At 43.2% G+C, this 27,935-nt stretch overlaps 2 protein-coding genes across 10 annotated transcripts in view; one reads left to right on the forward strand and one right to left on the reverse strand.

The window, feature by feature from the left end:
- The window catches only part of LOC101746607 (juvenile hormone esterase), a 36,474-nt gene extending 18,049 nt beyond the window's left edge, over positions 1-18,425 (reverse strand). Inside the window, exon 1 of the mRNA XM_062674116.1 lies at positions 18,122-18,425. The gene's annotated coding sequence lies outside the window, so the exon portion shown is untranslated. The remainder of the gene's footprint in view (positions 1-18,121) is intronic.
- LOC101746838 (cholinesterase 1) lies at positions 1-26,563 on the forward strand. Of its 9 annotated transcripts, none has more exons than XM_062674117.1 (4): positions 1-125; positions 4,165-4,421; positions 19,287-20,563; positions 24,156-26,563. In XM_062674117.1, exons 2-4 carry the CDS (start codon positions 4,251-4,253, stop codon positions 24,361-24,363), a joined length of 1,656 nt encoding a protein of 551 aa, XP_062530101.1. In that variant the 5' UTR covers positions 1-125; positions 4,165-4,250; the 3' UTR covers positions 24,364-26,563. The 9 variants fall into 9 exon arrangements, with proteins under 9 accessions (XP_062530101.1, XP_062530107.1, XP_062530106.1 ...); XM_062674123.1 differs by having other exon boundaries at positions 18-1,764; XM_062674122.1 differs by having other exon boundaries at positions 18-351.
- The last annotated feature ends 1,372 nt before the right edge of the window (positions 26,564-27,935 follow it).

Genomic DNA, 27,935 nt, shown 5'->3' on the forward strand with positions numbered 1-27,935 from the left:
GACTCGGCTATCAGTCGATAAGCGATGTCAGCTTGACCACGACGCGGGGGACGCGATACCGGCTACCGTTTACCGTCGCGTCTATGACTGTCACGTGGTTATCACTGTTATCAGTGACCATGCGGGTTTGTTTTGTAAATAGATGTGTATGTGCGAGATGCGAACGAACGTAATGGGTCTAGTTATTGTTACGTCTTGCTTTGTTTACGTGTTTACTTCGAAACGAGTTTATACAAGTGCAAACCGATTTAATATTAGATATGTAGGCTACAGCTTCTTGTTATCGGCGAGGTCGTATGTTCGGATTTTATTTCAAAGAAATCTAGCGCTTAAGCCCACGCAAGTAATAAGGTACATTATTGCTTTCATAATGAATTAGCGTTATGGTTCTTTTTTTTTTCGATAATTACAAATATTCCCGATTTTGATTTAAAATTTCACGCTCAATAAATTATTGTTTTTCGAACAGTTCTTATCTCTACTAGTGTTGGCCCGTCGAACAAAATTCAAACATATAATTCAAAAGATCTCACGACTCAGGTTCATTTTATGAAAAATATTTTTTCGTTCTTGACACATTTTATTTGTAAAGGTGAGAAAAGACTAAGCAATAGCTATTAAACCAACAAAAAAGAAAATCGGTGGACAAACAGATGGCAAAAGGATTTTGTACTGTTGTATCTGCCTGTTTAGATTTATAAATTTATCGAATCCCTATTTGCAATAGTCCTATTGTATAAACACAAACACGATTTTTTGCGCGCATAGACCACTAGCTCCTAATTGATTACATATCATTGCGACCTACTAACTCAAAATAACATTGTTGTGTGTCAGTATGAGGCAACAGTTTATAGCATGTCCTGATTATGAATAATAATTGTTTAATTAGCTCTAAAATATTACGAGCTCCGTCGACGATACTAGCCATGGTGAGCAAAGGCGACATAACCTAAGCTCGCAAAAAAGCTTGGAACTAAACAAGCAAACTCATTTGAAAGTGCTCACGGGCCATAGTCAAAAAATCAAAGCATGCATTTACTAATGCCTTAAAAAATTCGAGCTAAGTTTTAAATAGTATCACTGATTGTCTCCCATTTTGGTCAAGGATTGATAGTAAGATATGGAAGTAGGTAGCTTGTATATTTTAAATTTGATCCATTTTCAAAATTTAGTTAGAAAATAATTGAAACAAGATTGCTAACGGTAGGCAGCGGCTTGGCTCTGGCATTGCTGACGTCCACGAGTGACGGTAACCACTCAACGTCAGGTGGTCCGTATGCTCGTCTGCCTATAAGGGCAATAAAATATGAAGTTGAATTCAATTTTTATAATTTTTTTTTCGGAAATTTCGAGTTAATCCGACGTTTTGAAAGGGGTCAAAATCATGTTCAAAGATTCCGTTACATACTAACATACAAACGTCTGAAGCTAATAAAAGTGTATTAAAAAAAGATGACCGAAGCCTAAATATCAAACATTTGGTCGGGAACACGGACTCCGCCACGGAGGCGACTGAGATAATGTTGTCGTTTAAAAACATATCTGAACAAGTACATTTCATATAAAGTTCTTGAGACAATGTCAGGGTCTTGCATTTTTCTCAATCGCGACCTCCGGTCTGTTCTGCTGAATATATTGACAAATAGAGCCTTGACCGAATTCAACTAGACCGAAAATTAACAAGCTCGAAGACTCGCGCACAGAATTGCCAATTAATAATTAGCGTGTAGCATTTTTCATGGCGCGGTGTACATAAAAAAGGTACAACACTCTTTTAATCTTATATAGATAATGCTTTATTTTATATATTATATAAAAATGAATTGCTGTTCGTTAGTCTCGCTAAAACTCGAGAACGGCTGGACCGATTTGGCTAATTTTGGTATTGAATTATTTGTGTAAGTCCAGAGAAGGTTTAAAAGGTAAATAAACATGAAAATGCTCGGAATTAAATATTAATAAAAAAAATTGTTTTTCCTTTGATGTGTTATTTTATACAAAAGTTTAGGTCTTTTATTTATCGATTGAGTCACTGCGAAGTCTGCCCGGTCAACTGGTTTAAAATAAAAATATTAAACGCTGTGCTGAAACCTTGAATTAGATTGTTTGCTTTAAAAGATTTAGATCGTTAGTTAAATTTATAGAATAAGATTTATTTAAACAAAAGATGTTTATTTGCATACACGAACAGAAACAGATATTCAGTGATGTTAGTTTTATAGTAGTTACTGGTGGTAGGACCTCTTGTGAGTCCGCACGGGGAGGTACCACCACCCTGCCTATTTCTGCCGTGAAGCAGTAATGCGTTTCGGTTCAAACGGGGCAGCCGTTGTAACTATACTTAAGACCTTAAAACTTATATCTCAAGGTGGGTGGCACATTTACGTTGTAGAAGTCTATAGGCTCCAGTAACCACTTAACACCAGGTGGGCTGTGAGCTTGTCCACCCATCTAAGCAATAAAAAAAAAGTTTAGTTGGATGCCCTGTAAAAGGAGACACGCATAAGCTCCCAAATTAAAAGTAAAACCTGTTTCTTGGATTTTTGAGTGCTTAAAGTTCAAAGTTCCAGCGTACATAATAATTAACTAGCAGCCGCTGCAACGTCCCCTAATAGCAGTAGACGCCAGCAAAATACGGGCTTCGATGCAATCAATTGGCAGAATTGGCAAAAGAAAGTCATCGCCTATATAAAATTTTTAGAATTTGTTATTTTAAACAATATTGAAGTGAAACTTCCTTATCGGCGTTGGAAAAAAATTTACCGTCACATTTTTCGGTTACGCGTCACATTTTTCCGTTACGCGCCATCTTTTTTGTATTCATGTCTATGATAATAAAATCCTTTTGTTTAAACTTTATCTAATTTAACTTTTTTGTATTCATGTCTATGATAATAAAATCCTTTTGTTTAAACTTTATCTAATTTAACTTTATTTAACCAATTTCTAGAAAGTTGCATGTAGATCATTTTTCGAAAAATAAGGCCATAAAGAAGTTTCACTTCTTACGTGTGTACACTAGTACACGCACACATTTTTGAAGTGAAACTTCTTTATCGGCGTTGGAAAAAAATTTACCGTCACATTTTTCGGTTACGCGTCACATTTTTCCGTTACGCGCCATCTTTTTTGTATTCATGTCTATGATAATAAAATCCTTTTGTTTAAACTTTATCTAATTTAACTTTTTTGTATTCATGTCTATGATAATAAAATCCTTTTGTTTAAACTTTATCTAATTTAACTTTATTTAACCAATTTCTAGAAAGTTGCATGTAGATCATTTTTCGAAAAATAAGGCCATAAAGAAGTTTCACTTCTTACGTGTGTACACTAGTACACGCACACATTTTTAATAATATGAAAGTAACAAAGCATCCGTAGATACAGCCCCCTGATTTTTTCGCCGGATCTTCTCAGTGGTAGATTCTGCAAACCACTGCTCTTGCTAGGGCTAATGTTAGCAAATTCTTTCAAGTTAATCCTGTGACCTCACCTACTCATCCGGGCGTAGCTGAAATAGCCTCTTAGGCTACCAGCGAATTGGTAGGGAAAAAAATAAATAAGGCAGTATCGCTATACTGGTTGTAAGTAAATCGTTCACGATTTGCATCTCAATCGTATTGTTTCATTTTTGTTAACTTATTTTTACTGCATAAAGACATAACATAAGAGATACAATTTAAACTTAATTTAAAAGAATATGTCCATATTTATCAACATTTCTAATTACATACGGTATTTGTTGTGAGATTCCTTTGAATAATTGAAGTCCAAACGTCGAGACCTCTAGAAAATAAACACAGAGCATCCTTGTTATAACATATTTAGAATATTCCAGAATTCCCCAAGTTATATAAGCATACCATTACATTAACTAACAAAAAAAGAATTAATACAAATTAAAACATACGCTATATACAAATTAATATTATTGATCTAAAGCACAAGGTCCAAATCGATCGAATATATACATCGGCCATGTAAAAATGGTCTTTTTCATCCGTTATCCTTATCTTATATTCAATACATTGTTATTGCGACACAGACGCTCGGCCATTACAAACGTATACTGTAAATAAATTATTAAATGAGTAAAAAACAAAGATAAACAAAATTTGGTATTAAAATTTGAATACACTTGTATAAACTTCGTTCTAGAGACGTTATTTCTATATTAGATCAAGCAAGATATCGTTGATTTTGTGGGTATTTTAATGCTTATTACCGGAAAGTGATCGATTGGTATGAAGTGGGTCGCATTACTATCTCTGATCGCGGTGAGCGTGGTGCGGCTACCGGCTCCGGTGGTGATCACCACCAGTGGACCAGTGAGGGGCAGGATCAGCGAAAATGGAAACTTTTATGAGTACTTCGGAATCCCGTACGCTACTGTTGACGAGAGGAATCGATTTCAGGTGATTTTTTTTTTTTTATATTAAACTGCGGTGATCATGTGATGTATTCCACCCCCGACTATAACTAGAAATTTAGGTTCACCGTCACGAGACGACCGGTTAGATCCTTTACAAAACTCCGATCAGATCAGGTAGTTGTATATTATTAATAATGTAAAATCGTGTCGAATATGACTGGTGAGTGGCGGCTAATTATTCATTATTATTAAATGTTTATTTCAATAAAGAAATACATTTTGTTCGTAAGTATTAATAACGGTAGGCAGCGGGTTGGCTCTGCCCCTGGCATTGCTTAAGTCCGTGGACGACAGTAACCACTCACCATCAGGTGGGCCGTACGCTAGTCTGCATACAAGGGCAATAAAAAAAAACTTATAATCTATGTTACTAACTTAAAGGTTACAATTTGTTTTTTACTTTTTGAGTATTTCGTAAGTGCCCGCTGCAAAGGTTATTAAAAGGTTATTCATTAGCAGTCCCCCGATCTAATCTATATATTATTATATAAAAATGAATTGCTGTTCGTTAGTCTCACTAAAACAAGAGAACGGCTTAACCGATTTGGCTAATTTTGGTCTTGAATCATTTGTGGAAGTCCAGGGAAGGTTTAAAAGGTAGATAAATATGAAAATTTTCGGAATTAAATAAAGTTTAGGTCTTTTATTTATCGATTGAGGCACTACGAAGTCTGCCGGGTCAGCTAGTTCTAGATATAATTTTAATTCTAATCTGACTAATGAACTTCGTCGTTGACAAGGACGCTCCTTCTATATTTAAGTTGTAAGGGAACATTCTCGACTGAACATTGGTACTCCACAGAAACGGGCAATTGATATGCAATGAAACGATTGAAGCGTCATACGGAATCAAATTGAATATGCAATTAGGAAAAGGGCACATGTCGCGTATTTTGTCAAATACGTTTTTTCATATATATGTAGTTTTGAGGCCCACCTACACCCGTTTTATGATAATTCCAGTAATTTTCAATTGCTAATTAACACTAAAATATATCTCAAAAGTTAATATTTTAAATTTTACACTGCTTTAGAAAATAATTAGAAAATAATCCGGTTTTATTTTTCATTTCCTGAACATTTTACATTTTCAGATATGTGCCCTTTTTGAAATTGCATATTCAATTAAAACTCCACAATAACTGCTCACTGCTGTTTCCTATGCACCGACAAGGACTGTCGATCGTCGTACCTAATTAAGCACCTGAGACACTTTTAGTTCACTGAAAAATAGTATTTATCTACTGGTAATAACGTCGTTATATCGACACGAATATGTTATTCTGTCGCGAAGCAATTATTTATTCCGGTTCGAATGTCAGGTTAATTGTTATTCCAAAGCAACACCAGCTTATGACGTCATAAAGAGGTCATTTAGAACTATGCATAATACAAAGTGTCTGTGTGAATTGTGATGGACTTTGAGCTCGCCTGCGCATTCAATCACATAATATCTTTCTTTTTCTTCACTCTATCCCACTAGGTGGGGTCGGCACAGCTAATTTTTCTCTTTCGTTTTCTTCTATCAGCCGTCATCTCAACACTCACTCCTCTCTCTCTCTCTCTCTCATATCGTCATTCACACACTCCATCCATGTCTGCTTCGGTCGACCTCTTCCCCCCCTATTCTGCGCATTCAATAACAACATGTAAAAAAAATTCTACCCGCATAATTTATAAAATTATCAAATACCGGTTGACGTGCTTTTAAGTCACCGACCTGCCTATTTCTGCCGAGACGCGGTCACGGACGCGGACTCCGGTTTGAAGGATATAACAATATAACTGCTACTCGAATCTTCTCTCGGGAACCACTTAACATCAAATGAGACTTGAACTTACTGGTGGTAAGAGTTCTTGTAAGTCCGCGCGTGTAAGTAGGTACCACCGCCCTGCCTATTTTTGTCGTGAAGTAGTAATGCGTTTCGGTTTGAAGGGTGGGGCAGCCGTTGTAGCTATACTGAGACTTTAGAACTCATATCTCAAGGTGGATGTTGGCATTTACGTTGTAGATGTATATGGGCTCCGGTAACCACTTAACACCAGGTGGACTGTGAGCTCGTCCACACATCAACGCAAAAAAAAATTTTTTTGATTAAAAAATAACCTTACTTAATTAGCTAATTAAAGCGATCATTACGGTTTAATTTTGCTTTTAATATTTACATTTATTAATGTCTGACGTTTGAAAACATTTATAATTACATCTACGAGTGTTCGAATCTTTCCGCTGCCCGCCAGAGATAAGGACACGTGACCTGCGACACCTCTAGCGACTGGCTCCTAGTGTCAGGTCTTAATGATAAATAATCCGTTCAGTACACGCGATACCTCGAGATACGTTAATATTACGACTGCTCATTCCGATAGAGGCACCCGTCACGCGCGGACGTGCTCATCGACCACTCGATCGCCCGGCCTTTGTTCGCCCGGCTTTTGTTAGCCCGGCCATTGTTCGCGCGGCCTGTGTTCGTGGTACATCTGCCGACTAAGTGCTCTTCCTGGAAGTTTTTATTTGTTTTGTTTCCTTTTGTTATTTCTGTGTTCGTGGTACATCTGCCGACAAACTGTCTTCCTGGAAGTGTTTAATTATTTTGTTTCTTTTTGTTATTTCCGTTTTGTTGTGATTTTTCTTTGTCCTGCAGTAATCGTGCCGCATCGCCACCTGTGTTCAATAGAACCGCTCAGGTCCGAGAAGTTGGGGCCTCGCCGCAAGGCGAGTGTTTTCTAAGACCCAGGGTAGCCCCACCTGGGCACGTAGACATCATGGACGCTGTATTTGCGGAATTTCTCCGGCTTCGCTACCCAAAGCTCACTTCCGAGTTTCAGGCCTTCAAGGCCGATCACACTGCGAGCCCTCTCGTGGACTCCACCGAGCTCGCTGCTCCTGCGTCGCCTGTACCTGCGTGCAAAGCTTCTGCATCGAGCACCGCAGCCTCCGTCGTGCCTGCCGTTCCCGCGTCGCCTATACTGGCGAGTAAAACTGCTGCGTCGTCCGCCGTGGTCACCGTTCCAGCAGCGCGATCATCCGCGGCCTCCGTTGCGCCCTCCAAAACACCTACTCGTAGGTCACCTGCGCCCGCCTCCTCGTCCTCCGACTCTGACTCGGAGATGGAGGTCGACCTCGCTCCCGCCTCATCGACGGATGGATTCACCCTGGTGCAAAAGGGTAAGAAGCGTGCCGCGGAGTCTCGAGCTCCCGCGGCCGCTAAAATTAGCAAAGCCGCGAACGCGTCGCGCCCCCGCCCTCAGACTCCCGTTGCGCCTCCAGCCCGTGCCACTCCGTCGCCGCGTCCGGTGGCACAAAATAAAGCCCAGACCCCTCCCCCGGTAATCCTTCAAGAGAAGGCAGCTTGGGAACGAGTTTCCCTGGCCCTTAAGGCCAAAAATATCAATTTTACGAATGCCCGTAACCTCGCGAACGGCATTCAAATTAAGGTTCGAACATCCGACGACCATAGGGCCCTCTCTTCTTACCTCCGTAAGGAGCGTATAAGTTTCCACACATATACGCTCCAGGAGGAGCGCGAACTCCGTGCCGTTATACGTGGCATCCCTAAAGAGTTGGATGCCGAGCTCGTCAAGGCAGACCTTCTCGAACAAGGCCTACCGGTTAACTCCGTACACCGCATGCACACAGGCCGCGGAAGGGAGCCATATAATATGGTTCTCGTCGCCCTCCAGCCTACCCCCGAGGGTAAGCAAATATTCAACATCCGAACGGTCTGTAGCCTTTCCGGAATCGCAGTCGAAACCCCACACAAGAAAGGCACACCTAGCCAGTGCCATAACTGCCAATTATACGGGCATTCTTCCCGTAACTGTCACGCGCGCCCCCGATGCGTCAAGTGCTTAGGCGATCACGCCACGGCCCTATGCACTCGCGATCAAAAAACCGCGACAGAACCGCCTAGCTGCGTCCTGTGTCGAACACAGGGTCACCCCGCAAATTACCGCGGATGCCCTCGAGCCCCGAAAATAAATCGCCGCGTCGCCCGCCAAAACCGCCTCCGAGCTTCCGGCCCACACATCAAAGCCTCGGCACCCTCTGTGTCGCAGGCTAAGCCAGCGTTCGTTCCGGCGCCGGTGCCCAGTGTCTCGGCCTGGGCGAAACCGCTGCCGTACATGAACACGGCTACAACTCCCTCCTCCGCGATTCGTCCCGCCCCCGCGACTCGTCCCTCTCCCGCGACTTGCCCTCCGACCGCGTCCGACAATCTCGCTTTAGCGATCGACTTCTTTCAGTCGATCAACTTTGAGCGCGTTAACGCTTTGGGCGACGCCATTCGCTCTGCCTCCACTGCACAACACTTTATCGCCGTTGTGCAAGAATACGCCGACGTATACGCGTCATTAAATACGTACGTCCTCCCCTCACTCCGCCGGTAATCAATGGCGTATATAAGTAGAATAAAGCCCCTATCCGTAACGATAGGATTTTTTAACGCTTACGGTCTCGCAAATCAGCGTGATCAGGTTTCTGACTTTTTGCGTGACCATCAAATTGATATCTTTTTAGTGCAGGAGACCCTACTTAAGCCCGCGCGCCGTGACCCTAAAATCGCGAACTATAACATGGTCAGGAACGACAGGCTCTCTGCTCGTGGTGGTGGTACCGTCATTTACTATAGAAGAGCCCTGCATTGCGTCCCACTCGATCCTCCCGCGCTCGCTAATATCGAAGCATCAGTGTGCCGAATCTCACTGACGGGACACGCGCCGATCGTTATCGCGTCCGTTTATCTTCCACCGGATAAGATCGTTCTAAGCAGTGATATCGAGGCGCTGCTCGGCATGGGGAGCTCTGTCATTCTGGCGGGCGACCTAAATTGTAAACACATTAGGTGGAACTCACACACCACAACCCCGAATGGCAGGCGGCTTGACGCGTTAGTCGATAATCTCGCCTTCGATATCGTCGCTCCGCTAATCCCGACTCACTACCCGCTAAATATCGCGCATCGCCCGGATATACTCGACATAGCGTTATTAAAAAACGTAACTCTGCGCTTACACTCGATCGAAGTAGTTTCAGAGTTAGATTCAGACCACCGTCCCGTCGTTATGAAGCTCGGTCGCGCTCCCGATTCCGTTCCCGTCACGAGGACTGTGGTGGATTGGCACACGCTGGGCATCAGCCTGGCTGAATCTGATCCACCATCGCTACCGTTTAGCCCGGACTCTACCCCGTCTCCCCAGGATACCGCTGAAGCCATAGACATCTTAACGTCACACATCACCTCGACATTAGATAGGTCATCGAAACAAGTTGTAGCGGAGGACTTCCTTCACCGCTTCAAATTGTCCGACGATATTAGGGAACTCCTTAGAGCTAAGAACGCCTCGATACGCGCCTACGACAGGTATCCTACCGCGGAAAATCGTATTCGAATGCGTGCCCTACAACGCGACGTAAAGTCTCGCATCGCCGAAGTCCGAGATGCCAGATGGTCTGATTTCTTAGAAGGACTCGCGCCCTCCCAAAGGTCTTACTACCGCTTAGCTCGTACTCTCAAATCGGATACGGTAGTAACTATGCCCCCCCTCGTAGGCCCCTCAGGCCGACTCACGGCGTTCGATGATGACGAAAAAGCAGAGCTGCTGGCCGATACATTGCAAACCCAGTGCACGCCCAGCACTCAATCCGTGGACCCTGTGCATGTAGAATTAGTAGACAGTGAGGTAGAACGCAGAGCCTCCTTGCCACCCTCTGATGTGTTACCACCCGTCACCCCGATGGAAGTTAAAGACTTGATCAAAGACCTACGTCCTCGCAAGGCTCCCGGTTCCGACGGTATATCCAACCGCGTTATTAAACTTCTACCCGTCCAACTCATCGTGATGTTGGCATCTATTTTCAATGCCGCTATGGCGAACTGTATCTTTCCCGCGGTGTGGAAAGAAGCGGACGTTATCGGCATACATAAACCCGGTAAACCAAAAAATCATCCGACGAGCTACCGCCCGATTAGCCTCCTCATGTCTCTAGGCAAACTGTATGAGCGTCTGCTCTACAAACGCCTCAGAGACTTCGTCTCATCCAAGGGCATTCTCATCGATGAACAATTCGGATTCCGTACAAATCACTCATGCGTTCAACAGGTGCACCGCCTCACGGAGCACATTCTTGTGGGGCTTAATCGACCAAAACCGTTATACACGGGAGCTCTCTTCTTCGACGTCGCAAAAGCGTTCGACAAAGTCTGGCACAACGGTTTGATTTTCAAACTATTCAACATGGGTGTGCCGGATAGTCTCGTGCTCATCATACGGGACTTCTTGTCGAACCGCTCTTTTCGATATCGAGTCGAGGGAACCCGCTCCTCCCCACGACCTCTCACAGCTGGAGTCCCGCAAGGCTCTGTCCTTTCACCCCTCCTATTTAGCTTATTCGTTAACGATATTCCCCGGTCGCCGCCGACCCATTTAGCTTTATTCGCCGACGACACGACTGTTTACTATTCCAGTAGAAACAAGTCCCTAATCGCGAAGAAGCTTCAGAGCGCAGCCCTAGCCCTAGGACAGTGGTTCCGAAAATGGCGCATAGACATCAACCCAGCGAAAAGTACTGCGGTGCTCTTTCAGAGGGGAAGCTCCACACGGATTTCCTCCCGTATTAGGAGGAGGAATCTCACACCCCCGATTACTCTCTTTAGTCAATCCATACCCTGGGCCAGGAAGGTCAAGTACCTGGGCGTTACCCTGGATGCATCGATGACATTCCGCCCGCATATAAAATCAGTCCGTGACCGTGCCGCGTTTATTCTCGGTAGACTCTACCCCATGATTTGTAAGCGGAGTAAAATGTCCCTTCGGAACAAGGTGACACTTTACAAAACTTGCATAAGGCCCGTCATGACTTACGCGAGTGTGGTGTTCGCTCACGCGGCCCGCACGCACATAGACACCCTTCAATCTCTACAATCCCGCTTTTGCAGGTTAGCCGTCGGAGCTCCGTGGTTCGTGAGGAACGTTGACCTACACGACGACCTGGGCCTCGAATCTATACAGAAATACATGAAGTCAGCGTCGGAACGGTACTTCGATAAGGCTATGCGTCATGATAATCGCCTTATCGTAGCCGCCGCTGACTACTCCCCGAATCCTGATCATGCAGGAGCCAGTCACCGTCGACGCCCTAGACACGTCCTTACGGATCCATCAGATCCAATAACCTTCGCACTAGACGCCTTCAGCTCTAGGAGCAGGCTTAGGGACCTCGGTAACCGTACTCGTCGAACTCGACAAAGAGTACGCCGTGCAACCTAACCCATGAATCAGCTCGCTGAGTTTCTCGCCGGATCTTCTCAGCGGGTCGCGATTCCGATCCGGTAGTAGATTCATTCGCGAAGCAGCTGCTCTTGAGCTGTTAGGTCTCCTTCGGAGGCGCTCGGGTAGCTGTTAGCAAATCCCACCCCTCCTGGCTGAGCCTTTGCTCGCCCACCTGTCCTGGTGAAACTGGAAAGGCCTCCGGGCCACCAGTAATCCTTCAATCATAAAAAAAAAAAAAAAAAAAAATTACGACTGCTAATGCCTTCGTCCGTAATATCGTACCAGGAAATCTGCCGTGAAGCAATAATGCGTTTCGGTTTGTAGGGTGGGGTAGCCGTTGTAACGTGGTTGTAACTATAAAGTACTTGAGACCTTAGAACTTATATCTCAAGGTGAGTGGCACATTTATGTTGTAGATGTTTATGGGCTCCAGAAACCATTTAACACCAGGCGGGCTGTGAGCTCGTCCTCCCTACTTAATAAAAAAAAACCTTTTTCGAAGTTCTATACTTTGTGCTAGGCGCTTTCTATGTAATTTTATCGAACAAGTATTTATTTGTTGTTAAAAGTGTACGTTAACGCATACAAGAAAGCTTCTGTTGTTGGTGTTCGTTAAAAAAAAATATCAATCACTTTTGGTTTAATGACTTTACAAACAATATTTTATAACTCGTCCAAACAGTCTTAAAAAAAACGGTTACAATTTTCCAAAATTATCCCACTTGGGGAAAGAACAAACGAAAATATAACAATAGATCCCCATACTAAAATCCCCATAATATATTAAAAAAACAATTATCTACCTAAGAAGTTAACGTTGCGTATATTCAATGGAAAATATTAGAATTAAACGTTACTATATTTTATTTAACGCGTTAACATCAATAAAATCAGGTAGTAATAAAATATCGGCAGTCAATGTGATTGATACTTTTGCAACAACACTTTTTCAAGGTCGTAGAAACCAGTTTCCTTGCATTGTTCAATCATTTCATTGGACATATTAGTTAGCAAACCAGTTCTTGGAGTTAATCTATCTCTCTCTACCACGTGAATTAAAAGAGGATGAACGATTGAGCATCATTCCGGTAGTTTATGGGGTCTGGTACAACGTGTGAGCAGTGTCTTTTTTTTTTTTATTGCTCGTGTCAATACGTTGGGTTGGTGTCATGATGGGTATAGGTATCAGCTGCTTCAACTAATAGTGAGCAACATTCAACACAGGACGGAGTTGTCGACATCGCCCAAAACACGTCATTACGGATCCTCCCGATCCACTAACGGTGCTTTTAGGTAACACAAGCACCGGTCACCGTCCTCGTCGAACCCTTCGCTTGCGGCGAAAGGCTCGACGAGCGAATTAACTAAGTTTTATTAGATAGATAGGTGGACAAGCTCACGTCCCAACTGGTGTTAAGTGGATATCGGAGCCCATAAACATCTCCGTCCGCGTGTACTTAGAATGCCCTCTTACAGCCCGTTCACACATAGGTAGTTTTCCAATGCCAATTCCAATGTAATTTTCCAAATGCACAAGAGTGCATTATGCGGCATAATGCTCAACGTTGAATGTTCCAACTACAGCAACGCTTCGCACAATCGAGCACTCTCAAAAGTACTGCTCTCGCGTGATACTTGCAATCGATACCGACTCAGTGACAGAAAATTGACAAGTGTTTTTTCTTTAAGTTGGCATTGATTGAAAATTTGTTTATATTATCAGATATTATCGTTAGTAATCTATATATTAATACGTGAGGCAAAAACTTTGTATCCCTTTTTACGAAAATTGCGCGGACGGAGGAGGATGAAATTTTCCACACTTATAGAGAATATAGAGAAGAAGTGCACAATGCTAATATTTTTTTAAAAGAATGCATAAAAGATACATTAAATTAATAAAGAAAACATTACACACACTACATACCATGTATTTGACGCACACACGCATGCATACTATTTATTGTCAAACTTTTGTTCTTGACGTCTGTGGTCAAATTGAGAATAGATTAAATATTGTTTGTCTTTATTAATATTTTTTATAGTGTAGTCTTGGCGAAATTTGTATAAAATACAATCATAATAGTGTACAAACTTACAATTCCAATTAATTATAGTCGATTTTCGACTACTGCGGGACCTCTAGTATTATTTAATGTTAAAAAAAATTGTAAAGCTTTCGTTTCGTCGTAGTTTCTTAGAAATAATCAATGTTAATTAAAACTGTGCTAACTTAGCGCACTCTGCTGATGCATTTGAAAACTAATTCACGTTCCAATTAAGCTTCAGCATAATTCGGCATTGTGCGTCACTGAGTCGCATTATGCTCTGTAATTGGAAAACTACCACAGTCTCCGCGTATACGATACCCGTTTTAACTAATACGACAAAAAATGATGCTTTGTTCACACACAGGCACCGTATAATCAGTAGGGAAAAAAAGAAAAACATCATTACCTGAACGTCGCCTACCTTGAGAAGTCCAGTAATTATTATGCAAATTATATTTTTTGCTGGTTTATTATTATTTTTAATTGACAATTTTACTTTTTACAGTGGAAGTTGTTCGTAAACATCATTTAATACTTATTTCATTAGAATATTTGGTAGCAAAAGAATATTTTCGATTGTACGTTTGTCTGAACGTTGATGTTTTTTTTTTTTTTTTTTTTTTTTTTTTTTTTTTTTTTTTTTCTACAGGAGAAAATCGCCGGATCCCCACCCGCGCGGCAGGTGGGGTATGTGGGAGTTGAACCTCACTAAAAACTCCTGCCGCTCACAACCGGCGCCCTACCTCGGACCGGGCCGGAGCCCAGTCGGGGCTATTGAAACGGCGGGACAGGGTTGACGCAGAGCACATTACATCCATCCCACCGTCCCACGGACGCCGGACCGGTGGCCGCCAGCGAAACGACCACCGGTTCCCTCGTTCAGCGGGCCGAGAGCCCGCTTTGATGGCGCCGCGTTACACCTTCCCCCAGAGCGGTCGGGGGAACGCGGTCTACCATCACCCGGCTTCCTATTGCGGGTGAGCGTGCAGAGCACGCCACCCCTCGTCTGGGTCCCTCCCCGCACAAAACGGGTGGGACCCCTAGCTCTTAGGGGGCCAGGTCACGGATACGACCCCGGTCCCGACCCCCTGCTCGGCGGCGGCGGGTTTCTGCGTAGTGAGGAGAGCTTTCCCTCACTCGCCCCGCCGCCTCCTTCTGCGAGATGGTGCACTCGCAGAAGTCGAGCATAGCCTTCCATGACTCATCGCTGCCAAGCATCGACGCCACGACGCCAGGCAGCGACAAGTCAGGTCCTATCTTTGCGACCAGGACACGGCGCTGCACCTCCCAAGCGGGGCAGACAGCGAGCGTATGCTCCGCCGTGTCCAGGTCGTGTCCACAATGGTGACACCTCGTCGTCGGCTCAGCCCCTATCCGGCGCAGGTACTTCCCGAAGCATCCGTGCCCGGTCAGCACCTGCACCAGACGAAAGGTGAGACGTCCCTCGCCACGATTCACCCAGTCATCAAAGACCGGGTAAACCGCCTCGACGGTCCGTAGCCCCCACGTGGGGTTGGCCAATCGCCTCGACCACGACTCGAGCACGGACCGCCGAGAATGGGCCTTCCGCGCCCGCAGCTCACTCTCGGGGACACGCGCCACGCCCCGAGCACGAAGCTCGCTGCGCCACCGATAGTCGGCAGCGAGCGACTCCGCCTCCAGCTCCCATGGCGGCGTCCCCGCCAAAACACACGCCGCCTCGAAGGAGACGGTGCGATATCCGCGGATGACCCTGATGGCAACGGTGCGCTGCGGCCGGCGCAAGAACCGAGCCATAGTGGCCCGGTTGCGCGGCTCAGCCCACACAGGTGCACCGTACAGGGCCATCGATCGCACCACCCCCGCGTAGAGACGGCGCACAACCTGATCCGGTCCCCCAATATTCGGGAGCAGCCGGCTCAAAGAACCGGCCGTCCCCATCAATCGGGGGACCAGCTCCGCAAAGTGAGCACGAAAGGCCCACCGGCTGTCCAACACGAGGCCGAGGTACTTCAACTGCACCCCGACCCCTATCCGGACGCCTCCAACCACGATGTGGGTGTCAACGGGTGGCGCCCTCCGCGGCCCGTGAAACCACAGAGCCTCGGATTTATTGAGCGCCACGTCGAGACCCAGCCTCCTTATCCTTCCGACGACGAGGGCCACTCCCGCTGTGGCGAGACGGGCAGACTCCCTAAAATCATCCCCCCGGGCCACGACCAACGTGTCGTCCGCGTAACAAATAACGCGGAGGCCCGGGAGGAGGGCGCCCCTCAGCACCCAGTCGTACCCGATATTCCACAAGAGGGGGCCGAGAACCGACCCCTGCGGAACACCACGCACGGCCGGAAAACGATGAAGGGTCCCACCGTACCCGGTACATACGACCGACCTGGCCCCCAAATAGGACCCAACCAGCCGGCGGAGGTAGAGGGGCACTCCATGCCTCTCCAGTGCCCCCCCTATCACGGTCCAGGGCAGAGTGTTAAATGCGTTGGCGATGTCAAGAGACACCGCCAGCGCCACCCCACCCCGAGAAACGGCCTCGTCCGAGAGGGACCGCACGCGAAGAATTGCATCCACGGTCGAACGGCCCTCCCGGAAGCCGTACTGCTCCGCCGACAGGTCAGGCCCCACCCCGACCAGGTGCCGAACGATGCGGGCAGCCAGAATACGTTCCAGCAATTTTCCCGCCTCGTCCAGCAGCACGATAGGACGATACCCGGCGGCTGTATCCACCGGGCGCCCCTCCTTCCTCAACAACACAAGTCTACCCGTCCGCCAGAGCGACGGAAACCGTCCCGACTCCAAGCAGCCATTATATAGCTCAAGGAGCCGGTCCCCCAGGGCACCGAGGGCCAAGGCCAATACCCGGCCGTGGACTCCGTCCGGGCCGGGGGCCGTGTCTTTCGCAGTCATCTTGACAACGGCCACCCGGAGCTCTGCCTCGGTAATACGAGGCACCTCAGCAGGAGCTTGGCCGTCGACGGTGTCAGACGGCCCGCCCATAGCGGGAGGGACAAAACCCTCCCGCTCCTGCGGGAACAACGCCGAAACGATGTCCCGCAGCTGCTGGGGCTGGAGACGCTCAGTCATAGAGGGGGCCCACGGGCGCAACTTGCAGCGTACCAATTTGTATGGGCTCCCCCACGGATCCGCTTCGAGCGCCTCCAAGAGTCTCTCCATGTTCTGCTCCTTGGCCCGCCTGATGGCCAGCCGCAGGGCGTCCTTCGCAGCGCGATATTCGCGGTGCAGCCGAGCTTCCTCCTCCGCGAACGCGACGGGCTCGTCGCGCCGCAGGCGGCGGCGACGGCGGTGTCTAGTGCACCGGCGGCTCGCCCGAATGGAGACCGCACGCAGTCTTGCAATTTCGGGCGACCACCAGGGCGACTGTCGCCGTCCAGAGTGCCGAGAGCCGACCCGGGGCATCGAGGCATCACATATGCGGTGCATCGCGCCCCGGAACCATTCGGCCTCGGTTTCCACATCGACAGGTTGTGGGCGCTTGGGCGCCCACGCCGCCACCATAGAGGCCTCCACCAGGAGCTCCCTGTTCAGGAGCTTCAGTGCCCACCTAGGGAATGACCGGGATGCACTCTGCGGGGGGTCAACCCCGCGGGCACCTGCAGCCGGCGTCGGCGCAGGGGCAGAAAGATCGTACCGGATATACCGGTGATCGGACAACGATTCCGCCCCCACCACCACTCTCCAGCCGAGGATGCGCCGCGCGACGGGCGAGCTCGCGAACGTCAAGTCCACGATAGACTCGCCCGTCCACCGCACGCAAGTCGCGATCGAGCCCCTATTAACGATACAGAGACCGACCGCGACCGCCCACTCCTCCAGCAGCCTACCACGAGCGTCCGTGAATGGGGAACCCCAAGCGACAGACTTCGCATTGAAGTCCCCCGCCAGTATCACTGAACGGGGAGCGAGGTGACGAGCGATCACCTCTAGCCCGTCCAGGAACCGCTCGAACTCGACGGTAGGCCGATTCGGAGAAAAGTACACCCCGATCACGACGATATTTTCTAACTGTACCGCGACGATCCCGGGGCCCCTGGTCACCATCGCCAGGGGGGGAACGTTGATGTTAGTCGATGTTGCAGAATTAGAAAGACCGGCATAGTCGTATCCGAATACACGGCGTGCTTATAGGCCATGAAGACTAGAAAACTAATTAAGTTAAAATTAAATAACATATGTACATGTAGAATAAAAAATCGGGAACTGCTATGCGCTATCCACACCATATGCGGTTGAAAATGTTTCGAATAATGCGAAGCAATACCATGGCGGCGATACCATGAGTAGGTATTTTGGTGGCGCAGTAAAATTGGAAAACAGAGCATAAATCGGAAAATGAAAACTTGTAACTCACCAGATGTTCAATGAAGTAATCGTCCTCTCCAGCGGTAGGATTCCTCAATGGTTATTCGGACAGCGAATCCGAATGAAATAAACGAATTAAATTTATACGTAATATATTTAGAAGCGTGCTACACGAATAGAGGCGAGGATTAGAATGGAGCGTGTAATTCTTCAAAATTTTAAATGAAATTTTCTTTAGAGATCCATTTTTAATGCAACGCCTTTAAGAAGGATTCATTGAGTTCCAAACAGGCATCTTCAATAGCGTGTTGCGAAATTCACACCGGTGCTAATAAAAAAGCGACGGTCATCTGAACCCAAACTAGGATCCCCTAGACCACAGGAACTCCTCCTCCTTCTCCTCGCGTCTCTTTCTTTATTACTAAAAGTCCTGCCCCCTCTCTGCATGCATCACTCTCTTGTGTAAGATTTCCTTTCATGTACTGCGATCCTTATCTTTGCGGAGTGCATTGTGGAACTTGATATTCAGAGAGGATCGGCTTTGGACCAACCATCTCGTGGGACTAAGTTCTCTGGGACGTTTTCCCTCTACCTTGCCTGTCTACAGGAACTAGATAGTAATATACGTTTAGATATAAAGATGTACATACATATTAATATTTAGAAATATACATACATGTGCATACTAACAACTAGTTAAAAAGCAAACAAAACTGTTCGTTTATATTGGTTGCTGTGGTCCACAACCCTAGGTAGACCCTAGAGCCACAGAAGTCTGGGACGCGAACTACTATTACTGAGTCTGTCAGTTACGTTTTCTATATTCTACATTAAACACATACTCGTAGTTCTATTCATTATGTACGTTACCACTGACATATTATTATGCTGATTACAAATACCACTCCCAATTCATTTCAGTGCTACTCAGTACAGCCAAGCTATTGGGACTGCGAAAGCTGTACCTAATATATTTCTATATTTGGCAAGTTTAACCTTGAACATAACAAACACGAAACAAATCCTGAACCTCTAGGTTTAGTCGTACCCGAGGATTTAAATATGGCGTGATAATTGGAAAACAACAATCTTACTAACACAAAATGCATGAGGTCTTGTGACACAAACATCAACGTACAAACAAACGTCCAATCGAAAATATTGTTTTGCGATACAAGACATACATCGTTAACATTATTACTTATAATTTTCAGGCACCACTGCCCGCACCGCAATGGAGCGATATCTTCGAAGCTACCAACGAAAACACGTGGTGTCCACAAAAATCCATTGGCCCTATAGTCTTCGGAGAACCTGACTGCCTCAAGCTCAACGTATACTCCCCAGTCAAGGCTGTGAAGCTACCCGTCATGGTGTACATTCATGGAGGTTGTTTCTTTAGTGGTGCCGGATCTCCATACCTCTATGGAGGGGATTTCTTCGCCGAAAATCAAGTAGTCTTCGTGGGTATAAATTACAGATTAAGTGTTGAAGGCTTCCTCTGCTTAGGCATCGAGGAGGCGCCAGGAAATGCAGGACTTAAAGACCAGATCGCAGCCTTGAAATGGATTCAAGAAAACATAGCTAATTTCGGCGGAGATCCAGATAATGTTACATTGTTTGGTGAAAGCGCTGGCGCTGTTTCCACGTCTTTCATGATACTTTCTCCGGCTGCTAGAGGCCTCTTCCACAAGGCCATACTGCAGAGCGGTTCCTCCCTTGCGCCTTGGGCACTCCAGCATGATCCAATAAGAACCGCGAGCGCTTTAGTCAAGAAATTCGGTTACGATACCAAAGATCCGTACGAAATATACAGTATTCTATCGAATAAGACTGTTAATGATTTAGTTCTCGCATTAAATAATGAAGAAAAATACTGCGTTGCTGATTTCAATATTTTCGTGCCGTGCGTCGAAAGACCAATTGAAGGAATTGAATCTGTCATAACTGAATATCCCACGAACGTAATCCGTTCAGGGAACTACACTAAAGTTCCAATGATAATTGGTAATACGGACAAAGAGGGCATTTATTTTGTGGCTGCAGATTACGGCGTCAAATTGGCGAATCACACGAATTTTGACATCATGAGCAATCTGCAGAACGATCTAGAATTTCCAAATGATTGGGAAAGGAATTGTACGGCAGAGAGATTAAAGACGCATTATTTATCTTCATCGACAGAGGACAATATGATCATGAACGTGGTGGAACTATACTCCGATGTACACTTCAAATTTCCTTCGGTTATAGAATCCGAGATGTACTCCATGACAACGGACCAACCCATATACTATTACATTTTCAAGTACAGCGGACTGATAAACATGCCCAAGTTGATATCAGGATTTGGTTTGATCAAGGGCGCCTCTCATGCCGACGAGCTGTTTTACTTGTTCAAGCCTCACTCCTTTCCGTTGCCGCAGAAGTCACTCGAAAGTACTATGATAGCTCGCATGCTGGAAATGTGGACTAATTTTGCTCGTTACGGGTATGTACCCTAATATTTGATTACCATTGCTCTGTATTTAATTATTGTCGGGAAATTCAGTGTCACTTTTGAATTTGCTAAAAATTTTGTTTACTGTCGTTTTATTGTCGTGGAAGATAAAAATTTAAACAGCCAACCTGATAGTAAATGTGTACCGACCCATCCTTTGACACTTGCAATACTAAAAAAACTGACTCCTAACGCGGTACTAACGACTTTGCATAGATTGCGAGACACGGTCATGTTAATAAATGCCCGTTCGTTTGCTATCTGATCTATAGTTATTTTTCCAAAAACCTCTAAAACCTGGTGTAGCTCGATAAACCAAGTGAGCCTTACTTTGCTGTATAACAAATCTCAAGGTGGCCTTGAGGATCGTCTGCCCATTAAGAAAAAAAAACCTTCCAACTTACAATGTAAGCATGTTTCTTTCTTTACGCGCCAATAGATGTTTTTTTTTAAATCACTCTATAGACAACAGAGTGGACCATGGACTTTAATTGGCAGTGGATAAAGAAAAACGTTTTTTTTATTGCTTAGATGGGTGGACGAGCTCACAGCCCGCCAGGTGTTAAGTGGTTACGGGAGCCCATAGACATGTACAACATAAATGCGCCACCCACCATGAGATATAAGTTCTAAGGTCTCAAGTATAGTAACAGCGGCTGCCCCACTCTTTAAATCGTAACGCATTACTGCTTCACGGCAGAAATAGGCAGGGCGGTGGTTCCTACCCGTGTTGACTCACAAGAATTCTTACCACTAGTACAAGATAAGCGACTTAAGTTACTTCCTACTTAATATTAAAAAAACACTATGATCTACGAGCTATTAAAACCTTGATCCATTTTCTGACGTCACAATTAAACGGATCTGTGTTGTCTATGTCATCGAGACTTAGTTGTCAATGTCATCGCGTCAAGAATGTTTCGCGGGGCATTTTTGGGACGAGGGTTTATGTGGGAAGGTTTTAATCTAAAACCGGCCCTTGTATTTCGAATTTAAATCGATCTAAAACATTTAAACTCTTAACTGTGTGTATGATCTTGTGCGAGAGCTCAAAGCGCGCTTCTTATATACAATTGAATTGAATTATTTTACTGCGATCGTGACTTTAGGGACAATTCATAACATCAACATATGACCGGTGGCACAGGAGTAGTACTTTCATATGTAAGGTGGCATCACCTCTAATCGGTGGTCCTTGAGCTTGTTCACAAACACAAGCAATAAAATCAAATCAAAAAATATATATTCAACATAAATGAAAGTACATACTTGTAGAACCTCAAAAAGAACTATCGCCAATTCACAAAAACTAGCCTGCGTCCTGAGAAAAACTGGCAAGAAACTCAGCGGCATGTCTTATTTTTTAAAATTAGTTTTTTTTTTAATATTCATAAAATGGGCGGTAGCAACAGCGGAGCGCGGCCGAGTTTCACTATTCTTACTATCATTACGTATTACATAATTTATTTGACTATTGACTTCCTAGTGTTGGTAACTGTACCGTAGATATGTACTTTGAACGCGACTTATTAAGGGATTCTTTCAAGGAAATAATACCAATTATCATAGTCCCATCAGTTTTTGTTTTTGGATCTAACAATACTTTTTTGCAGCGTACAGATTTTTTTTAATAAAAAAAGTGTGTGTGTCCGCTCCGACGCACGACTGGAGTTTACTGGATATAAAAAATTTAACGAAACAATACGAGAAATAGTTCTATATTACGACAACACGATACACTACAGATTATTAACAAATTAACGAGACACAAAACAAACGACTAACAAATATATGAAAATACAATAATGAGAGAAACGCGCGATCAGTACGAGGCTTTGTGGCGGACTGCCGGCGCAGCAGCCCGGTGTCACCTGCGATAACGCGGCCGCGCGTTGGCTCCTGATTGGCGCGCGCACGCATCACGCAATCAGGAGCCAATCAGGCGCATAACGCATTTCGTGTGACATGCTAGTACGATTTTGGTCCCCATAATTTTCATACCCCGGGCCTATATATGTAAATCGATTCTAAAGGAGTAAACTCCAATATAAAAAATATATTAAAAGTATTAAATAAGCATTAAACAAAATTCTTAACATAACGAATATGTAAACAAGTGTAAACTTAAATAAATTAAATTTTCAGTACCTGTTCAAGCTGTCTTAGGAAAAAAAACACGTGTGGCACTCGGAGACTGCCGCGGTAAAGCTATTGCATAGCATTTTTTATCAATTTATGCAATTATATATCGACAATAATAATTTAATTTTAAAACAACAATAAAATAAGACCACGCTATATTTATAAACATTAACAAAAGCAAAACATTAATTGTCCCCTTCACACTCATAACCTAGACCGCGCGAGGGAGAGATGGGCAGACTTTTCATGTGCATGCAGCAGTGCGACGTCACGCCGCACGCTTATTCACAAACACTACACAAGCGCAACGTGTGAATGCAACGTGTGAGTGCGAGCTACATAGTAGGCGTAGTAGGGTGTCAGGTTATTTTCGTTACGGAATTTCTTGATTCAATCGCCGCGCTCAAGGTCCGCGATAGATGCTTATAGCTTATATAGCTTATATATATATTATATATAGCTTAAAAATGCTCCCTGAACTTAGGTACCACCCCCTACCGTTTTTAAAATATATTAGAAAATATTATATACAATAGTATAACATCTTCGACAACGTAAGTGCAAATCTTTAAATTTCATCAATGATTCATGATGAAGTTAAAAGAAACTTCCACAACTTTGTATGTACCACCTCAACGCTTAATAAATTAAATTAGACTCAACCTCACGTAGCATTCAGCGGGCGTCTCAAATAAAATCGCTCAAAATAACGAAAAGTAAATCTGCAAGACGCAGGCTCTCTTGAGTGTTGAGATTTCAAGGTGATGCTGTGTCCACGTTCGCACACATTTTGCAACATTCCGTAACTATAGCTAACGAGACGTTCACGATGCATTCCAAGGGCACACAATTTATTAAGACCAGTCTTCACAATTCATTCCTTAATTCGCCAAATAACGTACACAATTACACGCTTAATACGTTTTTAAAAGGTACTAAAGATATATTTTTCTTGCTAAAATGGGTGGACGAGCTCATAGCCCACCTGGTGTTAAGTGGTTACTGGAGCCCATAGACATTTACAACATAAATGCGCCACCCACCTTGAGATGTAAGTTCTAAGGTCTCAGTATAGTTACAACGGCTACCCCACCCTTCAAGTCGAAACGCATTAATGCTTCACGGCAGAAATGGGCAGGGTGGTGGTACCTACACGTGCGGACTCACAAGAGGCCCTACCACCAGTAATTACGCAAATTATAATTTTGCGGATTCGATTTTTATCACACGATGTTATTCCTTCACCTTGGAAGTCAATCGTGCACATTTGTTAAGTACGTATTTCATTAGAAAAATTGGTACACGCCTGCGGGATTCGAACACCGGTGCATCGCTAGATACGAATGCACCGAACGTCATATCCTTTAGGCCACGACGACTTATAAAACTTTTTATTTCATTTGACCTTTTTTTTTTAATACTCATAATTTTCTGCCATCAGGAACCCAACACCGAAACGAACTAAAATTCTGCCTTACATATGGAACCCCAGCCGGGAGCCGAACCCTACCGCTTTGGTGATCGATTCCCGCATCACCACCGCGCCGATGTGGAACGAACAATCCGTCAAACTATGGAATGAAACATACAGAAAATACAGGAAAAGAAATTATGGTTTCAAAGATTTTTGTTCCATTAGACAACAGTAAAAAAATTAATGTCCGAAGTAAAACCCGAATTTAAACCAGTTTATCACATGTCATTAGTACTTAAAACTCAGAATTATTAGTAGAACTAAAAACGTATTGATGTTTTGGACGTACTAAATGACTGTCAATGTCATGACCGGAAGTTTGGAGCGTCATTTCATTAATGTCACTTTGTCATAACGACCGATGTCAAAATTCAGTCATGATATAAATTAATTAACACAAAATCTTTAATTTTAAGTTTTGACTTTTTGCTAGCTGAACACAGATCTGTTTGATGATATACTTCGTTTTTTATGTTTCAAGATCTAATCATCCGATAGTCAAATTACGGATCTGTTTACCAAACGGCATGAATACGAGTCACATTTATTGTAAACATCGAGTAATAGCAAATGCAGTTTTTCACGCGCTAATAACGAATCTAATAAATGTTCGTATGTAAAACAATGAAATTAATGACGTAAAATATTATTTAATAATTTACTTACATTACATTATTAATTAATTAACTTAAACGAACGCTTTGTTCACCGGATGTATTTAAGTTGTCAGCTTTTTAATATCAAGTATCCGCTAACTGCGTGAATTTCCTCACAACGTTGAAAGAATTTATCGATAAATGCTACTCCCGATTGCGAAATAGATCCTTAATATTTCATAAACTCGCCTCTGCAACTTCAAACTCACTCTGTGATGAGAAAACGCATATTAACCATGTCACTGAATAGACTGGGTAATACTAATATACATATTTCCAATATCAGCATGACAACTACTATTGGCTACCGCTGACCGTAAGCGTGGATTAGAACCAAACAGTCTGTTATTGTTAGTAAAAATATGTCGTTTTGAATCTAGTCTTTATTTTAGTTTTAAGAATTGAATGTCTGGCTTGGGTTTAAGTGTTATCTTGAATACCATTCCAATAGCAAAAAAACTAACAAGCTTATCAAAATTATGAACGGTGCTATTGGCATGTTTTTATTCAAATGAAGAACAGTTAAAGAGGGAATAATAATACTCATAGATACTATATTATTGTTGTTTAGATTATATTTGCATACAATACGATATGTCTACAATAAAGTGATATCTACAAGCCTCATTTGACACAAGATATGCCACAGCATCTAAGAACTACACAGCTATTCTATTTGTGGACAATAGTTATTATCTACTGTCAAAAACAGGATCCTGCGGTGTTAAATCTCAACGCATTATTGTTGTCTACTTTTCATTATTATGCATTTGGACATCTTCAACTGGACAAAACGACCGCAGATTGTTTTTAACTGTTTAGAAACACATTCTAGATGCTAGCACTTGGTCCCTTGTAAAGACATTCAAAATGGTGCTATATATTTTTTTATGTATTAAATGTATAATTTAATTAACTAGTTATGGTATAAATTTATAATATCAAAATCAAACTATATTATGTTGGGTGTTGTAAAGACTTTATTATTGTTAGAAAGATTCATTAAATTAATGTTATCCGCGTTTTTTTGCCCTAATCTTGCCGCATGATCTTGACGTTTTTGAACTAAGAATTGGCTCGGAGGGTACTTTTAGAAGAAAGGGCAGTAGGTTCATTGCTTTTGGGTTTATATTTCCGATATTTCGTTCGAAATATTTGTTTACGTGCACACACAGTACATTGTATACGAGTTATTAATATACGCTTTGGAATTCCTGTAATAGAAACTTAATTATCAAAAAAGCTCTTGGCTTGGCTCTGCCCCTGGCATTGCTGACGTCCATGAGCGACGGTAACCACTCACCATCAGTTGGGCCGTATGCTCGTCTGCCTATACGGCATTAAAAAATAAAATAACCAGCTAGTTATGTTCTAGCTCAACACACATCAGAAGCTGTAGTTGTGTGTTTGAGCCCTGACAAAATGAGTTAATTTATAAATTCATTTCTTAAACTTGTGCAATATTTTTACTAAATGTTTTATGACAAAATACTTCGGTGTATCGCTATCTTCTTTATTGTTTATTAAATTTTATGTTTCTCGTACCAAATATAAATTGATTACTTTTCAAATTCATCAAATGAATGTTATGTGCAATAAGTGTATTTAATTAAAAGTTAAAAATACACTGTAATTATTGATAGATTTTTATTCGGTTCACAAAACCAATGTTGTGTGCAATAAATATATTAAATAAAGAATTAAAATATCCCGGGATTACGCATGGTTTTTTATTTGTATCCTAAAATTGTAATGGTTTATTTTTTGGTCAAAAGTAAATCAATTTTGAAACGTCTATGATTTATTTTTTGCCGCAGTCCACAAGCATCACGATGCCAATGCCGCCACCCACCCAGAGACTTGAGGTCGTAATTATGTAATAATTACACAAGTTATATTTGATTGGGTTTGCTAGTTTGATTCTCATTGCAGAATGCTTCCCTTCATCGTGTAGTCATTTGTTAAGATGGTACAGTACAAATTTCATTAAAAAAATTGGTGATTTGAATGTCTTGTCCTTTAATCCACGACCACTTCTAATTATATTAGATTGTCAAATAAATAATAGTTTAAAAAAAGTAACAAAATACCCTTTTATAGAAAATCCAACTAAAAATTAGAACTACTGATACCATCCACCCCACGCTTTTTTTTCAATAAAATCATTTTTTCTACACTATTTTTAATTCAAATTTATTTAAATTTATTTCTAATTTTTTAGTTGAATCCAACTATAATAGATAATAGAAAATCTTCTATAAAAGCGTATTTTGTTATAATTTTTTTTAAACTATTATTTATTGTTAATTTTTTAGTTGAATTTAAACATTTCAGTTTTTTTTTTCAATTGTTTTTTAATATTGAATTGTCATCGATCCTTAATAAGTATACCAAATTTCGAGTTAATCCGACATTTTGAAGGGGTCAAAATCATGTTCAAAGATTCCGTTACAAGCATACATACGTCTGAAACTAATAAAAGCGTATTAAAATTCAATGATAAATATATCTCTATCCCACTCGTACACATACGTTTGTAACAACAACTATTTAGCAACGAATGAAAAATTAAATAATTGCAAATAAAAACCCAGAGTCGAACAAGTAAGGACATAAAAGTAAAGTACTATTATGAGCACAGATATTGTGGAGTGCTTCAGGTGACGTCCAAGTTTTCAGCTTACATAAACGCGGGCTGCTTATACACACGCCTGTGGACTACGGCAACAGCAAAAACTTTTATACAGAGCCGAAATCAGAACGTCTATCTATTTTATTTCCGAGTTTTCTTTACTGGTGGTAGGACCTCTGGTGAGTCCGCACGGGTAGGTACCACCACCTTGCCTGTTTCTGCCGTGAAGCAGTAATGCGTTTCGGTTTGAACGGTGGGGCAGCCGCTGTAACTATACTTGAGACTTTAAAACTTATATCTCAAGGTGGGTGGCACATTTACCTACGTTGTAGATATCTATGGGCTCCAGTAACCACTTAATACCAGGTGGGCTGTGAGCTCGTCCACCCATATAAACAATAAAAAATAATTTAAAAAAATTGCAGTTTTCTTAGAATATAAATTACATTTTAATTACAC

The sequence above is a fragment of the Bombyx mori genome, chromosome 19, assembly GCF_030269925.1.
Source record: "Bombyx mori chromosome 19, ASM3026992v2".
Lineage (NCBI taxonomy): Eukaryota > Metazoa > Arthropoda > Insecta > Lepidoptera > Bombycidae > Bombyx > Bombyx mori.

Coding starts and splice junctions, on each gene's coding strand:
- LOC101746838 (XM_062674117.1), top strand. CDS start 4,251: ATGAAGTGGGTCGCATTACTATCTCTGATCGCGGTGAGCGTGGTGCGG. Junction 4,422..19,286: donor ACGAGAGGAATCGATTTCAG/GTGATTTTTTTT, acceptor TATAATTTTCAG/GCACCACTGCCCGCACCGCA. Junction 20,564..24,155: donor ACTAATTTTGCTCGTTACGG/GTATGTACCCTA, acceptor TTCTGCCATCAG/GAACCCAACACCGAAACGAA.